The 18,370-nt window shown below is 49.6% G+C and overlaps 1 protein-coding gene across 3 annotated transcripts in view; it reads left to right on the top strand.

The window, feature by feature from the left end:
- Positions 1-325: 325 nt before the first annotated feature.
- The window catches only part of LOC117873849 (serine/threonine-protein phosphatase 6 regulatory ankyrin repeat subunit B-like), a 78,878-nt gene continuing 60,833 nt past the window's right edge, over positions 326-18,370 (top strand). For 2 of the 3 annotated variants that reach the window (XM_034763689.1, XM_034763691.1), the window contains exons 1-3: positions 326-682; positions 4,198-4,299; positions 14,966-15,064. In XM_034763689.1, the coding sequence (XP_034619580.1) occupies positions 530-682; positions 4,198-4,299; positions 14,966-15,064 (354 nt within the window). In that variant the 5' untranslated portion in view covers positions 326-529. The remainder of the gene's footprint in view (positions 683-4,197; positions 4,300-14,965; positions 15,065-18,370) is intronic. The other variant, XM_034763690.1, reaches the window with a different exon arrangement.

Genomic DNA, 18,370 nt, shown 5'->3' with positions numbered 1-18,370 from the left:
GCTCTTGGAGGGTGACATCTTGTTGGGCCTGTCTTGAGCAAGAAAGGCCAAGCAGCAGAAGTAATTCTTCAAATCCGGCTCACTGCAGGATGGCGATGTTACGCAATCCTCATTAGAATGAGTTGCATTTTTCATGCCCCAGGCCAGTGAACTTGACTGAATTAAGCTCCTGTAGGAGAATCGATAAAGGCAGAAAACCCAACCCCCACCTCGCCCCCCTGCAGGAGGCTGATGTCAAGGTAACCGGGACACAAAGGAGGAGTTAGAAAAGTTTAACCGGAGCCTGAGCTGAAAGGCTCCTCTGATTGGAAGAGTCTGAATCAATAGAGAATAGGGGGAAGGAGGTGGGGGCAATCTGCTGCCCTTACCTCCTACCAAGAGAGAGCAAAAGAATGAGAAATTGACATCGGTCACTGCCTGAGACGGCTTCTCTCAGCACAGCCGAGGAGAGAAGAAATATGATTTCCCTACAAGGAGCCGTGCAAGGGCTGACCTTGAAAAGGATCTGATTTGGGGGAAGAGAAGGAAAATGTCCGAGAACAGTGCGTCTCTGAGCCCCCCAGGATTGTTCGCATCTGGCAGCAGAGTGCTGCAGCTGGCCACCAAAGGGGAGTGGATCACCCTGGAGCAGACCCTGAGAGGCATGGACAAGGGGGACCTGGCCGTCTCCCAGACTGACCAAGTAAGTAGCCAACAACCAGGAAGCTGTTTTAGCGTCGGCTTGTGTTATGACAGATACAGAAGAATAAATGGTGCTATGATGATTGCAGGGGATGGGGGGGAGCGGGGGAAGGCAGTGAGGCTGGAGTCACCGGGGCTAATCATGGTTCTTTCCACTGTATAAATGGCCAGGTGCCTTGGGAGCAGTGGTTTGCCTTTGTCTGCGTCATCTTGTATTCACCTCTGCTGGAGGCAGAGTATTCCACTAGTTGGAACAGGCGGGTAAATCCTGTATTACCAGCATGAACTGACGACCCTGCTCCCATTCTCCTTCCCGGTTGTGGTTCGCACTGAATGGCTTCTCCATGTTAAGAACAGGGATGTCTCAGCCAGTGGTTTCACTACTATTGTGTGCATTACAATAGCAGGACCACCATGGAGATCCCGGCCCCATTGTGCGAGGCGCTGTGCAAACACATAGTGAGGCGGTCCCTGCCTGGAAGAGTTTCCCATCTAAATAGACACGGCAGATAAAGGAAGCGTTACCGCCCCCAGTTAGAAATGGAGAACCCAGGTGAAGAGCGGTGAGGTGACTTGCCCGAAGTCACACACAATGTCTGATTGAGAGCCAGGGATTGAACTCAGATTTACAGAGCCCTAACCCAGAGATTTAGCCACAAAACCAGCCTTCAGTACAGACAGAGGAGTAGGAATCATTTAATTGGATAGCATTTGTGGATTTAATCTGATGAGGTTCAACAAGGACAAGTGCAGAGTCCTACACTTAGGATGGAAAAATCCCATGCACTGCTACAGACTAGGGACCGACTGGCTAGGCAGCAGTTCTACAGAAAAGGACCTAGAGGTTACAGTGAACGAGAAGCTGGATATGAGTCGACAGTGTGCCCGTGTTGCCAAGAAGGCTAACGGCATTCTGGGCTGTATAAGTAGGGGCATTGCCAGCAGATGGAGGGACGTGATCGTTCCCCTCTATTTGACATGGGTGAGGCCTCATGTGGAGTACTGTGTCCAGTTTTGGGCCCCCCACAACAAGAAGGATGTGGAAAAATTAGAAAGAGTCCAATGGAGGGCAACAAAAATGACTAGGGGGCTGGAGCACATGACTTATGAAGAGAGGCTGAGGGAACTGGGATTGTTTAGTCTGCAGAAGAGAAGAATGAGGGGGGATTTAATAGCTGCTTTCAACTACCTGAAAAGGGGTTCCAAAGAGGATGGATCTAGACTGTTCTCAGTGGTGGCAGATGACAGAACAAGGAGTAATGGTCTCAAGTTGCAGTAGAGGAGGTTTAGGCTGGATATTAGGAAAAACTTTTTCACTAGGAGGGTGGTGAAGCACTGGAATGGGTTACCTAGGGAGGTGGTGGAATCTCCTTCCTTAAAGGTTTTCAAGGTCAGGCTTGACAAAGCCCTGGCTGGGATGATTTAGTTGGGGATTGGTCCTGCTTTGAGCAGGGGGTTTGACTAGATGACCTCCTGAGGTCCCTTCCAGCCCTGAGATTCTATTCTATGACCATCCCGTCCAAAGGGGGCTGTCTGTTGGAGTGCTCCACATGTGCTGAGCTGCACTGTCTGAGCCACAGAGCATGGAAAAGTGCTGGAGTCTTGAACCCATGTTGCTAACTGGTGCCACTACCTGTAGAGGGCATTTAGCCATTCAGGGTCAAGAGCTTTGGGCTTGCATTTAATCTTTATCAACCTGGTTTTCTGAGTGTCACTGCCTGCCCTGTAACCTTGGGTGCCTCACACTGCTTTGCTCTTGGAACTCCCAACCTGGGCCACTCACAGCCAGCTGACAAGCATGCAGGTCACACTCTGAGGGACCTGTGTGCTAGACCGCCCTGGTACAGCGGTTCTGATCCTAGCAGCCTGTCTGCAACTTACAGCAGCCTTGGTTACTACTTGCAGGGTGACCCCCAACACACTCCCAGTCCCGAATTGTCCCCAAACGATGTGCTCTGTAATGCCCCCCCCTTCTTCAGGACAGTTCAGAGAAATAATATGATTCATTTGCTCCTCTAACCAGATACAACACCCCAGTTGGCCACATTAACTGGTGTTGACACCCACTGGAGTACAAACACAATGCTGTTGGTTTAGATTAACAGCAAACCAAGTTTATGAACAAAAGAAGATTGGGTTTTAAGTGAATTCAACTATGAGAGTGAAAGTTAGAAATGGTTACCAGCACCTGAAAGGGAAAACATGCCTCTAAAAGTCTCAAACTTAATCTAACAAGTTTTGATTCCAGGGTTTGGCAAGATGGCCTTCGAGGCCTGCAAGATGGTGATGGTCCCTCGCCTTGCTCAGGATCTCTTCCAGAGGCATAACAGCACAGGTGCCCTTGTCTTCTTAGGTGAAAGAGAAAACATGGGATTCTCTGGCCCTTTCTTCAATAGTCTGGTGAACCTTGGAGTCTTCTGAAGGTTACGCCTCAAAGTAAAGTTTATTCAAGCAGTGAGGAAAGCAACATGGAGTCTGGTGGTGAAGGAGGCTCTGTGCCCTTTCTTCCCCCATTTATGTTTGCTGAAATGCAAATTATTCTGTTTCCTACCATCTCCTCCCCCTGCTGCCTTGATGATCCTGTTTGCTACTTATATGTAAATTGGGGTAAACACGCATCCCTTTGTTTATGCTAGACCTGCTTTAAAAACTTTTGCCTAGGCAGGGCTGTCTGGTTTTGAACATGTGCTAATACCATCGTACAGGGGAATTCATAACTTTATGTATAACGTTGCTACCTACTTTTCACCATGATATTATTCACTAGTGCGTTGTTAGTTTTCAGTTGACACCTCACAAGGCATATTTCGGACAAAGATTATTACTAGGGTGACCAGATAGCAACTGTGAAAAAACGGGACGGGGGGGGCGTGGGGTAATAGGCGCTTATATAAGAAAAAGTCCCCAAAAATGGGACTGTCCCTTTAAAAACGGGACATCTGGTCACCCTAATGATTAGTGTGGGGGGCGTGAATACAGGGGTGCTTTGGGTCACACAGGGTTTACAGACCTGGCTTAAGAAAAGAAAAGCCCCCAGAGACACACGAGGCAGGCCTGAGGCAGAGTGCTCCCTCAGGACAGGACAGCATGGCTGAGCGGTTCCAGCCGTAAAACAGCTGCAATCTAATGAAACGCCATGCCTGGGAAAGGACACACCCAGCAGTTCTTACAGTCCTGATTGACTCGGCTCTAATCTCAAACTGGGCCGAAAAGAATTGTGCTTTAGTCGTTCCATTTTCACCTCTTGGAAAGATCTCGGAAGGTGGGTTTTGAGGGTAATTGACCGTGTTTAGACAGCACAGTGTGGGCTGGGACCCTTGCTACCTGAGATCTTAGCCTCCCTCCCCATGCACCGGCATGGCAGCTGGGATCAGGTGCTGAAGTGGGGGTTGCCTGAAAGGTGACCTTTCTAAGGAAGAAATGAGCAGCAGTAGCCCATGATGACACGGGCACCTGTGTGGGCCAACCTCAGACATCTAGGTGCTCAGTCAGCAATGCCTGTCTTGTCTCCTCCAGGAGTCGGGCCTGACCCCCTTCATGATCGCGGTGAGAGAGAACAGGCTGTCCATTGTCGAGAGGTTGCTGGAGCTGGGAGTGAATCTTTCAGACCAAACTAAGGTAAGAAACCACTTACCATCCAGCTGTCTAGAGCCCTGATGGGAATAAGTGGAGCAAGGAGAGAGAGACTCATGTTAAAGGACTCCATATAGTATGGAGTTATGGGCTACATGACCACTTGGAGGGGATCTGATAACTGTCTGGCGATAGTATTCTCATTCATTGTTTGTATTACGATAGCACCAAAGTGAGGTCAGGGCTCCATTGTCCTGGGCGCTGTACAAAGCCCTAGTGAGAGACAGTCCCTGCTCAGCGAGCTGAGTAGCTACATAGCCATGACAAAGGAAGAATTGCAATCCCCATTTTAGAGGTGGGGAACTGAGGCCTGGAGAGATTAAATGACTTGCCCAAGGGCACACTGTGAGCTTGTGGCAGAGTTGGGATTTGAACCCCTGTTTTCTGAGAACTTCCCCAGTGCCTTAACAACAAGCCCAGCCTTTCATCTGACGTCATGTGAATGAAACAGACATGGAGGAGGGAGAGGAATTGTTTATGGCAAAGAGCAAGGGACTGAACCTGAGCTTAGGAAAGCATGTGAGGAACATCAAGAAATGTTTCCTAGTGTTAAGGTCTATTAGGCGTTGGAAGAATCTCTGAAGGAAAACTCCATGGTATGAAACATCTAGGACTGGACTGGATGGAGCAGGGAGGCGTGTTTGTGATGGGAATAATCCTGTAGTAGCAGAGATGTGAGTAAGCAATAGGTCATTTTCATCTTTAAAACCGATGATTAAAGAGTCTGGCAGCTTGTGCCAGCTGGAGGTCATCTAGTCCAAGGCAGTGGCCTTTATTTGTTATGTATTTGTGCACAAAAACAAACATCTATGTACATCTGTAGACATGCTGGGGAGGGGAGGAGGTAAGGGTCCATGATAAATATTGCGTGGCTCTGCAATTTGTTACCTGGGACTCCCCTCCACTGCAGTGGGGTGTCTGTGTCTTTTTAAGCCCAGATCATGTCTGATAATGTTTTGGGTATTTTGTTTTTCAAATGTTTTTGTGAAAAGCCTGCAGTTCACCAGCTCAGAGGGAGAGGGCGCTATGGTTTGGCAAGCTGGTGGACATTGAAAGTCTGGCCCTTTGTTTCTAAGGTATTTAAGCACCTAAAGATGTGGATGGGTGGTGTGACGCTTTGGAGGTCCACCCAGACCAGTAAGGGGTTGTGTCTCCACCTGCCCTGTGACCCTGGGGGCTTCTATGCTGGGAAGCTTCGGCTCAGGGCCCTGCCACTAGAAGCTTGCTACTAGCGCAGTGACCTCACCCTGGATTCCATCAGCCTGGTTGCTCCTTGTAAGGTGACGCCTACAATCCTTCCAGTCTGGAGTCTCCACCAAGTCGTCCCCTCTGCGTTGTCCAGCCCCTGTCACTGGGCTCTCTCAGAGGCTACCCAGTTCACTGCCTCCAAAGAGCCAGAGCTCACGCCAGCCTGAGAGTTCGGCTCTGGATGTTACCCTTCACTTTCATACATAGCACTGAGATGGGTTTGTAAGAAAATAAACACAGGGTGGCTAACACAGAACATAGGCGGAAGGGCTCCCACAGAAGAGGGACAGAGAGAGGAAAGGTTACAAATAACACCAACAAAATGTGCTTTCTAGTGACTCAAACTTAATTCTAGCAAGTTGAAACCATTGCCTAAGCAGTTTCCTTATCAGTCACAATCCCTAGGCCCCAAACCAGGGCACCCAACTGTCCCAGGCTTGATGCGTGCTGTAGCCTATCGTCCCCTCAGTGATGGAGGCCGAAATGGCTTTTTGCTTCTGCTCATGTTGCCTAAAACTCATTGTTTTGTCCCTAGAGTCAGGCTGATCTGCTGTTCTTCTCTTCCCATCCCCTGCTGATTCGTATGTTAATTGGGCTTCCATTGTTTTGATTCCATAATGCTTTATTTCCATTGGGGGCTGGCAGATAGCTGTCTTCCCTCGTCTCTGGGTGAAAACCTGTTCCTCCCTTTGTTTGGTCCCAGACTTTAAAGCATAATATCAGTGAGTGTCCAGAGTTCCTCATATAATGTAAATAGACTCACTTCCCAATTACATTAATCACGCGTGTGTCACCGGCTTTCCTAAAAGACCTTACCCGATACACTTTTATAGTACAGGAATAGTGTGTACAATCAGCTAATTTAATTGCATATTCTTTGGGGTTCAGCCCCCCTGTTCTCCCCCTGGTGTGTCTGGGCCCCGATTGTCACAGCTGCCTAGAGGTATTTTCAAAAGTGCCTGGGCATCTCCTGCTAGGCATCTGTAGGTGCCCAAATAGCTTTACTGCTCTGGCCCAGGTCATGGCAGACTTTGCCCTAGTTATATGTCCTGCTGGATGTGGGTTGTGATCCCTTGTCATCGGCCATATCAGCACACGCTCCCAACAGCCACTGGCCAGGGACCGGTCTGCGTATGAGGTAACTGCAAGGCCACCCTTTCCCATCCTGCCCCACCCCGGGCCAGGAGTTCCACTTTCCTGGAAGTGCTCTTGAAATGCCTTGAGCAGCTAATCTGGACCCATTCTGGGAATGCAAACCCAATGGCTCTCCTCAGCGCTGAAAGGGGCCCCAGGAGTGAGGCGGGCAGAGCCAGCCCCCTGCGTCAGCTGCTGACCTTCCAAGCCTCCCCACTGAGATGCCTCCTGCTGCTTGGCAAGGACTCCAAGGACTTCCAAACAGCAGCATCCCCCAGGGCACGGCTTTCAGTGGCCGGGGGAGAGGGGGGAGCTGCCTCCACCAGTGCACAGGATGGAGCAACGCACGTCTGCCCTGCCCTGCAGACACCAGACAAAGCTGGGAGCCTCTTCAGATTCAAATGGAGTCCTATTGACCTGCCTCAGTGACCTGTACAGTTAGCGGCTGTGGAGAGCTGACCCGGGGGGAAGCTCAGAGTCAGTGCAGCTGGAGCAAGGACTGCAGAAACTCCATGCATTAAAAACCAGTGTCTGGTGAGCATCTCTGCTGCCCTCCAGGAGGTGATTTTCATGAAGATTACTGCTCCTGAGCTGTCACTGGGAGGTGGAAAGAGCTAATTAATCCCTGGCATGGGTTGTCCCATGTGCTTGTAGACCCAGCCAAAAACTGAGACCCCTTTGAGGTGGGCTGGCTGCTGCAGTGGGAGCATTCTAAAGGTGCAACACGCACACAAGTTGTCCAAGCGCTAAAGCAACGTTAGGAGCGGATGAAATTCCATTGCAGGAATGACCAGCCCTCTGGGTGTGCTAGGCTAATATTGCTAACCTGGATCTTTGTAGGGGAACTGAGATGCTACGTGACTTATCCCAGGTCACAGCAGGAGTTGGGGCTCGAGTCTGTTCTTGTGACATTAACGTTACTCCTGTGAAGTTATGCTGGATTGACACCACCAGTCTAATTGAGATCAGAATCTGGCCCTCGGTTTCAGAATGAGGATTAGAAGCCAGGCCTGGCTTCTAGGCCTGGTCTCTCACCACTAGGTCAGCCCAGAGACACCCTCCAGAGAAGCCCCAGTAAGAACAGTGCAATTCCTTCACCTGCCAAGCCCCTCTCCTGTGAAGATTCCATATTAAGGCAGGGTTTTTAAGCATTTACTAGTGAGGACGGATTTTCCCGTGTGGGATTCAATGAGAAGTTTAAAATCTTTTTTTTTTTTTAACCCTTCCTTTGTCACAGTTTAAGACAATCTCCTTCAACTCAGGTTCAACTGATGAGAAGCATGGTTTGGGGTAGATCTGAGTGGCTTTAGTGGGGTACCTCTCTTGTACGATTATACCCCCCCTGCCCCCTTTGACTTTGTCCTGGGACAGGATCTGAGACTGAAGGGTTTGGTTTGCACCAGTAGCCCATGGAAGTGAGTCTGGGAGGAGAGACCTCAAAGAATATTCCAGCCCCAATGGCTTTGATTTTGCTCTTTCCTGGAGACAAACTTTTCTGAAAGTGGGTTTTCCAAATGTTAGTCTCTTACATTAGGAATCTTGGGTCCTCACTTCACCTCTCTTTGCTGGGAGACCTGGGGAGATTTGAATGGGACTTTGGCAGATGCAAATTCACTCAAAACTCCCTGTTGTGCAGGTCTGTGGATTTTACCTATGAGTGTTCCCAGAAAGAGTCATTTCAGTTCATACACCCCGGTATTCACACTAAAAGCACTCTTGCATTCTTCCAGTCATGGAGCAGAAACAATATCATGTGACTTTATCTGACCAGTTGCAACTTGGCAACACAGATTAACGTTTGAATACTTGTGGAAAACAGAAATTATTAATCTTTTATAACATTGTGCTACCTAGTGACCACAACCTCAACTAGGACCTCAGTGTGCTTGGGGCTGTACAAGCGTATGTAGTCAGAGCCAGTTCCTGCCCCAAGAAGCTTATAACTGAAGAGGTTGTCCAAATACAGAGTTACAGCAGATTATTTTAAATGTGATTTTAAAGTGAGGTGCAAAAGGCTTCCTGGACACTCCTATAGCAGTCCAACTAGGGTCAGTTGAGTTCAATTAAAATCCATTAGGAACCATAAGCAAAACTGACGTACAGCGTTCTTAAATCAAAATTGCTGCAAGTTTGTGTGTTGACAAGACAGACAAAGGGTGGGAAGGGGAAAGCGAAGTGACTTGCCCAGGACCGCCTAGCAGGTCAGTAGCAGAGCGGGGACTAGAGAATCAGAACTCCTGACTCCCAGACCTGTGCTCTATCCACTAGACTACGCAGCCGCCAATAAACAAGCTCAGAAATAAAAATGTCAGAGAAATATGAGTGCATAATAAATAGGCGGCTCCCTGCCTTGAGCTATTGCAGGGACAGAGAGATGTATGTCAGGGAAATGACATGCTGTGCCTCACTCAGGCAGATCTAGCACCAGGTTGAAGAATAACAGCAAGCGTTTACCAAGCTTGATCTGTGTGTAATAACGTCACAGCCTGTTGAGCAGAGAGCAGCTAGACAAATCCCCTCTCAGCTGACGTTTGTCCGTATCAGCCCGAGCGATCATTCAAAGCTGCTCCGGCGAGAGTCCTTCATGCCTAATGACAAGATTATTACTGCAGCAGCACGGAGCTGTCGTCCATCAGGAAGATGCATTGGAGGCATTTCTTCTGCCACGTGGACCTTCAAGTGCCACAACAGGCCTGCGAGCGGCTGCTTTTGCAGCAACAGTAAATCTCACAGTCCAGCCTTAAGTGCTGCCTTGGAAGGAGATTTCTCTTGAGGTTTGCACAGCCTTGGTAGGGGAGGGGTGTGTCAAGAGCCATTTCTTGTAGGATGGGAGGTCTAAGGGAGGGCTGATGGTAACGGACTACAGGAACTGTCGTGTTGGATACAGTCCAGGTCGGAAGCCTTTCTCGGTCGCTGCGAGAAACACCCCCATCCTTGTCATTCAGGCCTGTAACCTGGACGTCCTCTTCAGCTCTTCTCTTTCTAGGGCCTCACATCCAGGCCATGTCTAATTCCTCATACTTCTTTCTGCATCACATGTCTAGGGTCCAGCCTTTCCTCTCTGTCCACACAGCTAGAGCCATTGTCTAGGCCCTCCTCATCTTACGACTCGTCTACGGCGACATCCTCCCCTCTGGCCGTCACAAATCTCATGAGAGATGATGGGTAGGGTGGGGACAGGCCAGGGAGGGCCTTGACCTTGAGGACACTCAAAAGCCTGTCACAAAGATCCTTTTCCCAGTTTGTTGCTTTGACCATATCACTCCTTTGCCTGTGAGGCCTACAAAGCACTTGACAGGCCACTGCTGTGCTGAGATCGCTGCCCGTCATGCCAGCCACTGTGGTCTCATTGTTTCCCTCATCTGTCTGCCTGTCTCCACCTGTTCTCTATAGTTGTACATTTAGACTGTAAGCTCTCTTGGGTGGGGAATGTCTATCTGTTCTGTGATTGTGCAGCCCCTAGAGCCAGGGGGCGCTGGTTCTTAGGTGCTGTCATAATATACATAATAAATAATGGCAGCCAACATGCTTTTACTGCCCAGGGTTGTGCTAGTCCTTGGCCACTCGCCAGTAAACAACAAAATGGAGCCAGCCCTGTGGAGTAGGAAGCAGAGGCTCGCTTCAGAGCCAAGGCTCCCCTGGGCCAGCCTGAGGATCGGGGCTCCCCCTACTAAGGGCCCCATTATTGAGCCCAGGCCTGCCAGGTCCTTAGGCAACAACCGTAGTGGCTGTACTATGGTAGTGCACTGAACCCGCTACTCCTCCCCAACAACCTTAGTGCTAAAGGCCTACCGACCACAGCCATGATTGGATGGACAGGCAGCACTCTCATTGGGTACCTGGACCATATAAAGGCTCCAACAGGAAGAGGAGGCTGTCTGAGCAACAGACCGTTGCCTGCTGACTAGACTGCCTCCCCTGACCCTACTTTGTTGCCCCTGCTGACTTGCCTGACTTCCCCTTCCCAACCCACTGCCCCTGCCCCTCAGACTGGATCTTCCAGCTACTGACCGCTGCGAGAACTCTGACCATTGCCCCCGTCTGCTTCTGAGCCCAATCAACAGCCCAACTACCCCAGCACCCACGCACACTTGACTACTGCTCCAGGTGGTCCCCTAGCCATCCTCAGCCACTGGGCATTACATGAGGTTATTCCTGGAGTGTCTCCCTTAGTTTCTCCTTGCTTTCCCTGCTCTCCGTTTGCTCCTTCTCTCTGTCACCACCTTTCCTCTTTCCCACCCAGAACCACTCAACTTCCCATTGCCCCATTCCTGACATAGAATCAGAGAAACGCCGGGCTGGAAGGGACTTCAAGAAGTCATCCAGTCCAGCCTCCTGTACTGAGGCAGGACCAAGGTAACCTAGATCATCCCCCACTGGGTGTCTGTCCAACATGTTCTTAAAACATGTTAGGGGAGAGGGATAGCTCAGTGGTTTGAGCATTGGCCTGCTAAACCCAGGGTTGTGAGTTCAATCCTTGAGGGGGCCACTTAGGGATCTGGGGCAAAATCAGTACTTGGTCCTGCTAGTGAAGGCAGGGGGCTGGACTCGATGACCTTTCAAGGTCCCTTCCAGTTCTAGGAGATAGGATATCTCCATTAATTCATTCATTTATTTATTTATTTATAAAAACCTCCAATGACGGGGATTCCACAACCTCCCGTTGAAGCCTCTTCCAGAGCTGAACTCCTTTTATAGTTAGAAAGTTTTTCCTAATATTTAACCTAAATCTCCCTTGCTGCAGCCTAATCCCATTATTTCTTGTCCTACCTTGAATGGAGAGCAATTGATCACCATCCTCTTTATAACAGCCCTTAACGTATTTGAAGACTGTTATCAGGGCCCCCCTCAATCTTCTTTTCTCAGGGGTCAGGTTTTATAAACGTTTTCTCTTTTGTGCTCCTCTCCTCTGGACGCTCCACATCTTTCTTAGAATGCGACACCCAGAATTGGACACAGTGCTCCAGCTGAGGCCTCATCAGCGCAGAGTGGAGCGGGGCAGCTACTGCCCATGTCTTACACACGGCATTCCTGCTAATACGTCCCCAGGCGATAGTCACCGTTTTTGCAGTTGCATGGCATTCTGGGCTCCTGTTTCAATTTGCGATCCACTATGACCCCCAGAACTTTTTCACCAGTGCTACTGCCCAGCTAGATAGTCCCCGTGCTGCAGTTCTGTAGTTGATATTTCCTGCCTCATATAGCACTTTACATTTGTCTAGATTGAATTTCCTGACCTGGCTGTCTCGGTGCCCGGTTCTCACCTTCCCCTGGGTCTGGGAGCAGCAACGTGCAGGCAGGGCACAGCTCCTGAGGCTAGCCCAGAGTTGGCTGGTGGGGGGAGCAGGCAAAGGGGCTGGTGGCAGAGAAGGAGGAGGCTAGAAGAAAAAGTGAAGCTCCCTCAGGGAAGATGGTTTTTTTCCAGTGAATGCTTGCACTGGGGGAAAGCAGTGGGGGGCTATGGAGACAGTTAAGGCTGTGCCCTGTTCAGAGGGAGGGAGAGAGAGATGATTTTGGGAGTCCCGAGGATGAGGGTTAATAGGCCATTTTTCTGTCACACTCTGCCTTTGAGTATATAGAAAACGCCTTCTCGTGCCTGGCATATTCCTCAGAGCACTGAACTGGGATCCAGACCTAGGTTCTAATCCCAGTTCTGCCACTGGTCTGCTGGGAGACGTTGGGCATGCTACTTTAACCTCTCAGTGCCTCAGTTTCCCCATCTGTAAATGGGGGTCATGATACTGACTTCTTTAGTACAGCGCTTTGAGATCTAGGGATGAAACGCCCTGTATAAGAGTTAGATGTTGTTGTTAGTCAGTGCAGATTCATCCCAAGGGCCTGAGCTTGCCCTGCAAACCTAGTGCAGCAAAATTGTCCTTTCCATTGAGGAGACCTGATGGTTCCCTGCTAGGCTGTTTTGAACAACCCTGGCTCCTCAAGCTGAGAGACAGCCTGACTTCCCTGGCTCTCGTATTGCAGCTGCAATTACAAAACATTACTATATTAAGGAGAGAAGAGTCAAGCTCCAGGTGGCCAGTGGAGGGACAAAACGCTTAATACCGAGGCCTTGTTTACACTTATCCTGTAAGTCGATATCAGTTACGCTAGTTAAGGTGCGTAAGTAAGTCGCTTACGTCGACGTCAAGCGGTACCTACACCGGTCTATGTCGATGGGAGACACTCTCCCATTGACGTAGCTTCCGCCTCTCATTGAGCTGGATTAATTAAGTCGACAGGAGAGCGCTCGCCCATCGACTTATTGAGTCTGCACCAGACCCACTGAATCGATGCCGCTGCATGAATCGCAGAGGTGCCGATTTAGCCCGTAGTGAAGACAAGCCCTACATTTGGCAGATACAGGGATTGGATGGCTCCCAGGGTCTGAGGATCTAGGAAATGCTCCGATTGGACGATGAGATCTGAAACCCTTGCGCTTATGTAGACTGTTGGCCCAGACCCTTTATTTTGTAAGTAATTTAGCGACCTTAATAAGGTATTTTAATTTGGGGGTTGGCAACAGCAATAAACAAAAATGGCCATCGTCTCAGGATATTTGGTAGATTTGGGATGAGGAGCATTGATTTATTTGATATTCATGTGACGGTTGTCTGGTGAATTTCTTTTCTCTTTGGTTGTCCCATTGTGAGTTAGACAGGGAAGGTTAAGTAAGTTTAGAGGTAGTTATCTGATGATGTGTTTTGTGATTGTATTAGTTATTAGCTGTTGGAGGTGGTTAATAAAGCCCATACATTAGAAAAGTGGTTTTGAATCCATTTTCTTTAGCTAAGCGACAAGGAGGGGCCATCGGACTACCTAGAATCTTGGGTAGGTTAGAAACAGAACAAATCATCTTTTATGCTTGCAATCTTTGTATTCATTGTTCTCATAAGCTAAATCAGTGAATGTTTGAGTGCATAGGCCCCGATTCAGCAAAGCACTCAAGCGTGTGCTTCAATCTCGCTGCCTTCAATGGGTCTTAATGCTTAAGTGATTTGCTAAATTCAGGGGCCTTGGAGATCCTTGGGTGAAGGGTGGTATAAAAGGGCGACGTATGTTTATTATTTATTTATTGCAGTGTGGAGATTTGCCCAGATGATCTTTGTCTAGCAGCTCAGTTCTTGATATAGTTTTCCATCAAAGAGATTTTCCCCTCTGTTAGCTGGTTGGCCACCAGATAATTATTTTTAGTAGCAATGGCTATGATTGGTGATTTCTAAATCATCCATGTGGAGAGACTGTGGGTTGGGATTGAGTTTTTGTTGTTTTCTTGCGGGGGGAGGGGGGACATTGTATTCAGGACATTGATTGGCATCAACTCTATTGGTAGAATTGCCAGTTATGGAACTAATATCTCTGGGAGTCTGATATCACTGTTAACAACTGAGATGCTTGGCTGGCGAAACCACTGTAGAGAGTTCCTGGACCTGTAACTTAGGGTTTTAATGCAGTTCTGGTGATGGCGATGAAAACTGGGAGGCTGCCAGTAAGCATGCACGGCAGGTTGCTTTTTAGTAAGTAGGGCTCAGGACTTAAGCCTCTAGGTGGTTGAAATCTGTCCCAGCTCAGAACTGACCCAAACTAGTTTCCATCTGCCAACTGTTTGAGCTTGGAGCTCTCTGGCTTATTCCCTGTTAACAGGTGTCCCCACTGCACAATTTGTGATCCTCAACTGGCCCCCTAATTGGTAGAGACTTCAATACTTGCCCTCCCTGCATAGCTGTGGAGACTAAACTACCCTTCCATCCCGAGGTCCAATGTCAGGTGCTCAGATATCACAGTGATGACTGCGACATAAATGCCTAGAGAGATAGTCAAAGTGGGTGAGGTAATACCAGTGATTGGACCAACTTCTGATGGTGAGAGGGACCAGCTTTCAAGCTACACAGAGCTCTTCTTCAGGTCCGGGGAAGGTTTCACAGCTAAACACAAGGTGGAACAGACTTTAGCATAAGGAGTTAACACATGTTGCAAGAGACCATTCAAGGTTGACGCACGGGCACAGCGTGACAGATGGTCCCTCCAGGCCAGTGTTGAGGCAGGTTAGCAGAGCTGGGTAGGAAAGATGTCTCTATACTGAGCCTTTTCAGTAGATAAACAGAGCTCTTCATGCTGGGGGGCTGCCCATCTGGCGCCTTTCGGCACCTGTTGGTTGAGAGAGGAAACCCATCCCGGCAGGACTGAGCAGTTGAAACTACGCTGGTGATGTCAGCTGCTGCTGCTGAGGTTTTTAAGGCGTGTTGCTAACTGCTCTTTCTCCGACCCCTTCCAGAATGGCCGAAATGCTTTACATGTGGCTGCTGCCCACTCGAAGGAGGAGATCATCCGGCTGCTGCTGGCTGGAAAGGCAGATCCCAACGTCCCCGGAGGGGTATGTGCACGTATGGGGGCATGGTAGGGAGGAGCGTCGTTGCCCTTGAAGTCTCCGCTTCCATTTCTTCAGCCGAATGGTCATTCCCAACGGGGACGCGCCTGAGACTGGCTCTTGCCCCACTGCCACCATTTGTTTAAAACAGATACTGGCAAAAATATTGGGGGATAGCTCAGTGGTTTGAGCATTGGCCTGCTAAACCCAGGGTTGTGAGTTCAATCCTTGAGGGGGCCATTTAGGGATCTTAAGCAAAAATCTGGGGTAAAAATCTGTCTGGGGATTGGTCTTGCTTTGAGCAGGGGGTGGGACTAGATGACCTCCTGAGGTCCCTTCCAACCCTGAGATTCTATGATTCTATGAAAACAAAGCGCCCACGACACATTAGACTTGGAGGGAGTCTGCTGCATTGCTATTGTGCTGCTCGCTGTTCATACACTGGAACCACTTTGCCCTTCTATAGCATTTCCCACTGTGGATCCCAGAGACGCTGTGATCCACTCTGTGAAATACATGGGGAATTCCTGCTTCAGACCACATTCCTCTCCAGCCGGGCTTCTTCCCTACAGGGTATTCTCCAGGCTGTTTCAACTGTCCCAAGCAATGGGGTTCCTGTCGCTTCTCTAGGCAGGACCATTTCACAGCCAAATAGATCTCAAGATTGAGAACTTCTTGCCCACCCCTCTTTCCCCCCCCCACCCCCATTCAGTCTCCTCCCTTCCCCAATCATTCAGCCTTTGCTCAGTTGGAGCCCATTAGTGCTCTCCTTATGCAGGGTTTTCTGCTCCAGGCTGGCCTGGTAGGCCGAGCTTCCGTCTTCCGTCCACCTGAATGCAGGGGAATTTTTTCCACTCCAACAATGGGGGAAACACATCCAAGAAAAAGGACTCTTGTGTGCAGGCAACTGTTTGCATGGACGGGATTCCAGCTTCCAGAGGACGGGTGCTTTCCTCCTCGATTGTGTCTGCTGTCGGTTGGGACGGGAGGGAAACGATTCTCTGCTCTGTTATCTTCCCTCTGGCAGCGCGGTCAGAGGTGTTCCAGATGCAGCCCGGAGAGCTCTTTTGCGCTGTTTCCAGACAATCGTTACATTGGCCCCTGTAAAGATCTGTGGTACTATATATATATAAAAAAAACCTGTAAAATTGGCTCAGGTCTTAAACAGCCAGGGATGCTCTGCTCACCCTCTGATTGACAAGGTCTCTCTGGCCCTGTCTCTGGTTGAGCGTGGGATGACTCAGAGAGAAATACAACTACTAGATAATAGCCAGGGCCTCTCCTAGCACTGATTGCTGTACTGGGAATTAATCTGATATCATGGCTCTTTAAGCCCTGAGTGCAGAGGCAAGAGAACTGGCCAGCCGTCCTTCCCTCCCCGAAGACCGCCTTTCCCTCCTGAGCACTCATTCACTCCTTCCCCCAGCCTGCTTAGCTCACCCGTTCTGTCTGCTCTGGCTTCTGGGTGCTTAACTTGCTGCCCCTCCTCCTAGTTGCGGACTAGGCAAAAGACACAGGAGTACATTGCAGTGACTGGGGATGGGAGGTGGTTCCAGCCATGGGGAATGGGATTTGCCTGGGCTCTGCATGCCAGGGGTTCTGGCAATGGGGAAACAGGTTGCATGGGGGAGTGCATGACAGGGTTTGGCAGCAGGCGTCAGGTTGCATGGGCAGTACGTGGAGAAAAAAAATGTAAGTGGAAATCAAGACATGAACTGGGAAGCTAGACTCCATGTCTCTTGGTAACCAGCCTAAAGACAAAATAAACTCAAGAACCACTCCCCCACCTCCTGTCAGACCTCTCTCTGGCCCACTCTGTGCCTCTGTATTTTCCATGGCTGCCTGCAGCCTGCTGAAGTGCTTTAGAATTTGTTCAACCAGGAGACCCATGGGAGTTTCCATAACACATGCACAAAGCCAGACTCAATGTGTGCAGAAGGGTCCCAGAGGGAGTTCATCCAGAAGTCCCTCTCTAGCAACTGCGCTCTCCTTAAAGAGAGAGAAATTCCCCCATTTCTTCAATGGGCAGCAAGTCCTAGCCCCAGAGCACTGAGCTATTTATCAGGCACTCTTGGCACATGCTGGTCACCGGCTGTAGCTATCTCGGTGAGTGTTTTCGGTGTCCAATAGATGGAAGAGCATTGTGCCAACCCCACAGTTATCAGCTTCCTTCCTTCGTGAAGCTCCTTCAGGGAGGGCCACCAGCCACTATTCTACTCACTGAGATGGTGGCTTCCTGCTGGCATTTACTCTTCCATCAGTCCTGATAATCCCGATCCTCATCTAGTGGCGAACATTGACTTCAGCCACTTCTTTTCTGCCCGCTGATTTCTGAGCCGTCTGCCTCGTTTCCAAGTTTCCTTTCTCTGGCCCTCCTAGTCTGTCCTGCCTCTTCTCTCCTCCATGTTACAATCCACCCACAGAGTTCTGGCTAGTTCCGTCTTCTCCAGGAGTCGGGGCGCTTCTGTTGGCTCCGTTCAACGGTTCCTAGTGTTCTCCCTTTCATGTTGGTCCTATGCTTAGGTCTGTCCCTGCAGATATGTCCCAAGGTACGTCTACACGGCAAGCTGAAGTATGGTGCAGCACAGATAGATGCACTGGCACTAGCTTCCCCTGGGCTAGTAATAGCAGTTAAAACACAGGCCCTGGGCTTCAGCACAGGTTAGCCACTTGACTATGCGTCTGGGGTCCCCAAAGGTCCTGGATAGACATACCCACATCCAGTCCAGCCTCCTGCACTGAGGCAGAACCAAGGAAACCTAGACATACCCCAAAGGCCCTAGACCAAATGAGGCCCGAGGCGAGGAGGGTCTCTGGCACCCCTCCTCCATTTGTTAAACTTTTGAACATCTTACAGCACCCCGAGCCCAGGCCCCCCGAGCCTGGCATGCCAGGCAGTCACCTGGGTCATCTGCGCCTAAATCCGGCCCTGTGTCTATCCATGCTGCTATCATACCTCAGACTGCAGTGTGGGCATATCCCCGAGTCATGGTAGCCTGGGATTCACGTACCGTGGAAAGAACTATTCTGTCTTTTGAGAACTCCTAGGTGGGCTGGACATGAACAAAGAGAATTTCTGAAACCTCGGGAAGCCCTGTCTAGAGCTGGTTGAAGCCTTTTTGATGGAAGAGTTTTCTGTCGGAAAATAACAAGGAGTCTGGTGGCACCTTAAAGACTAACAGATTTATTTGGGCATGAGCTTTCATGAGTAAAAACCTCACTTCTTCGGATGCATCAAGAAGAAGTGAGGTTTTTACTCACGAAAGCTCATGCCCAAATAAATCTGTTAGTCTTTAAGGTGCCACCAGACTC

The sequence above is a fragment of the Trachemys scripta genome, chromosome 2, assembly GCF_013100865.1.
Source record: "Trachemys scripta elegans isolate TJP31775 chromosome 2, CAS_Tse_1.0, whole genome shotgun sequence".
Classification (NCBI taxonomy): Eukaryota; Metazoa; Chordata; order Testudines; family Emydidae; genus Trachemys; species Trachemys scripta.
The sequence above is the reverse complement of the archived record's forward strand: the minus strand, read 5'-3'. Positions and strand labels throughout refer to the sequence as shown.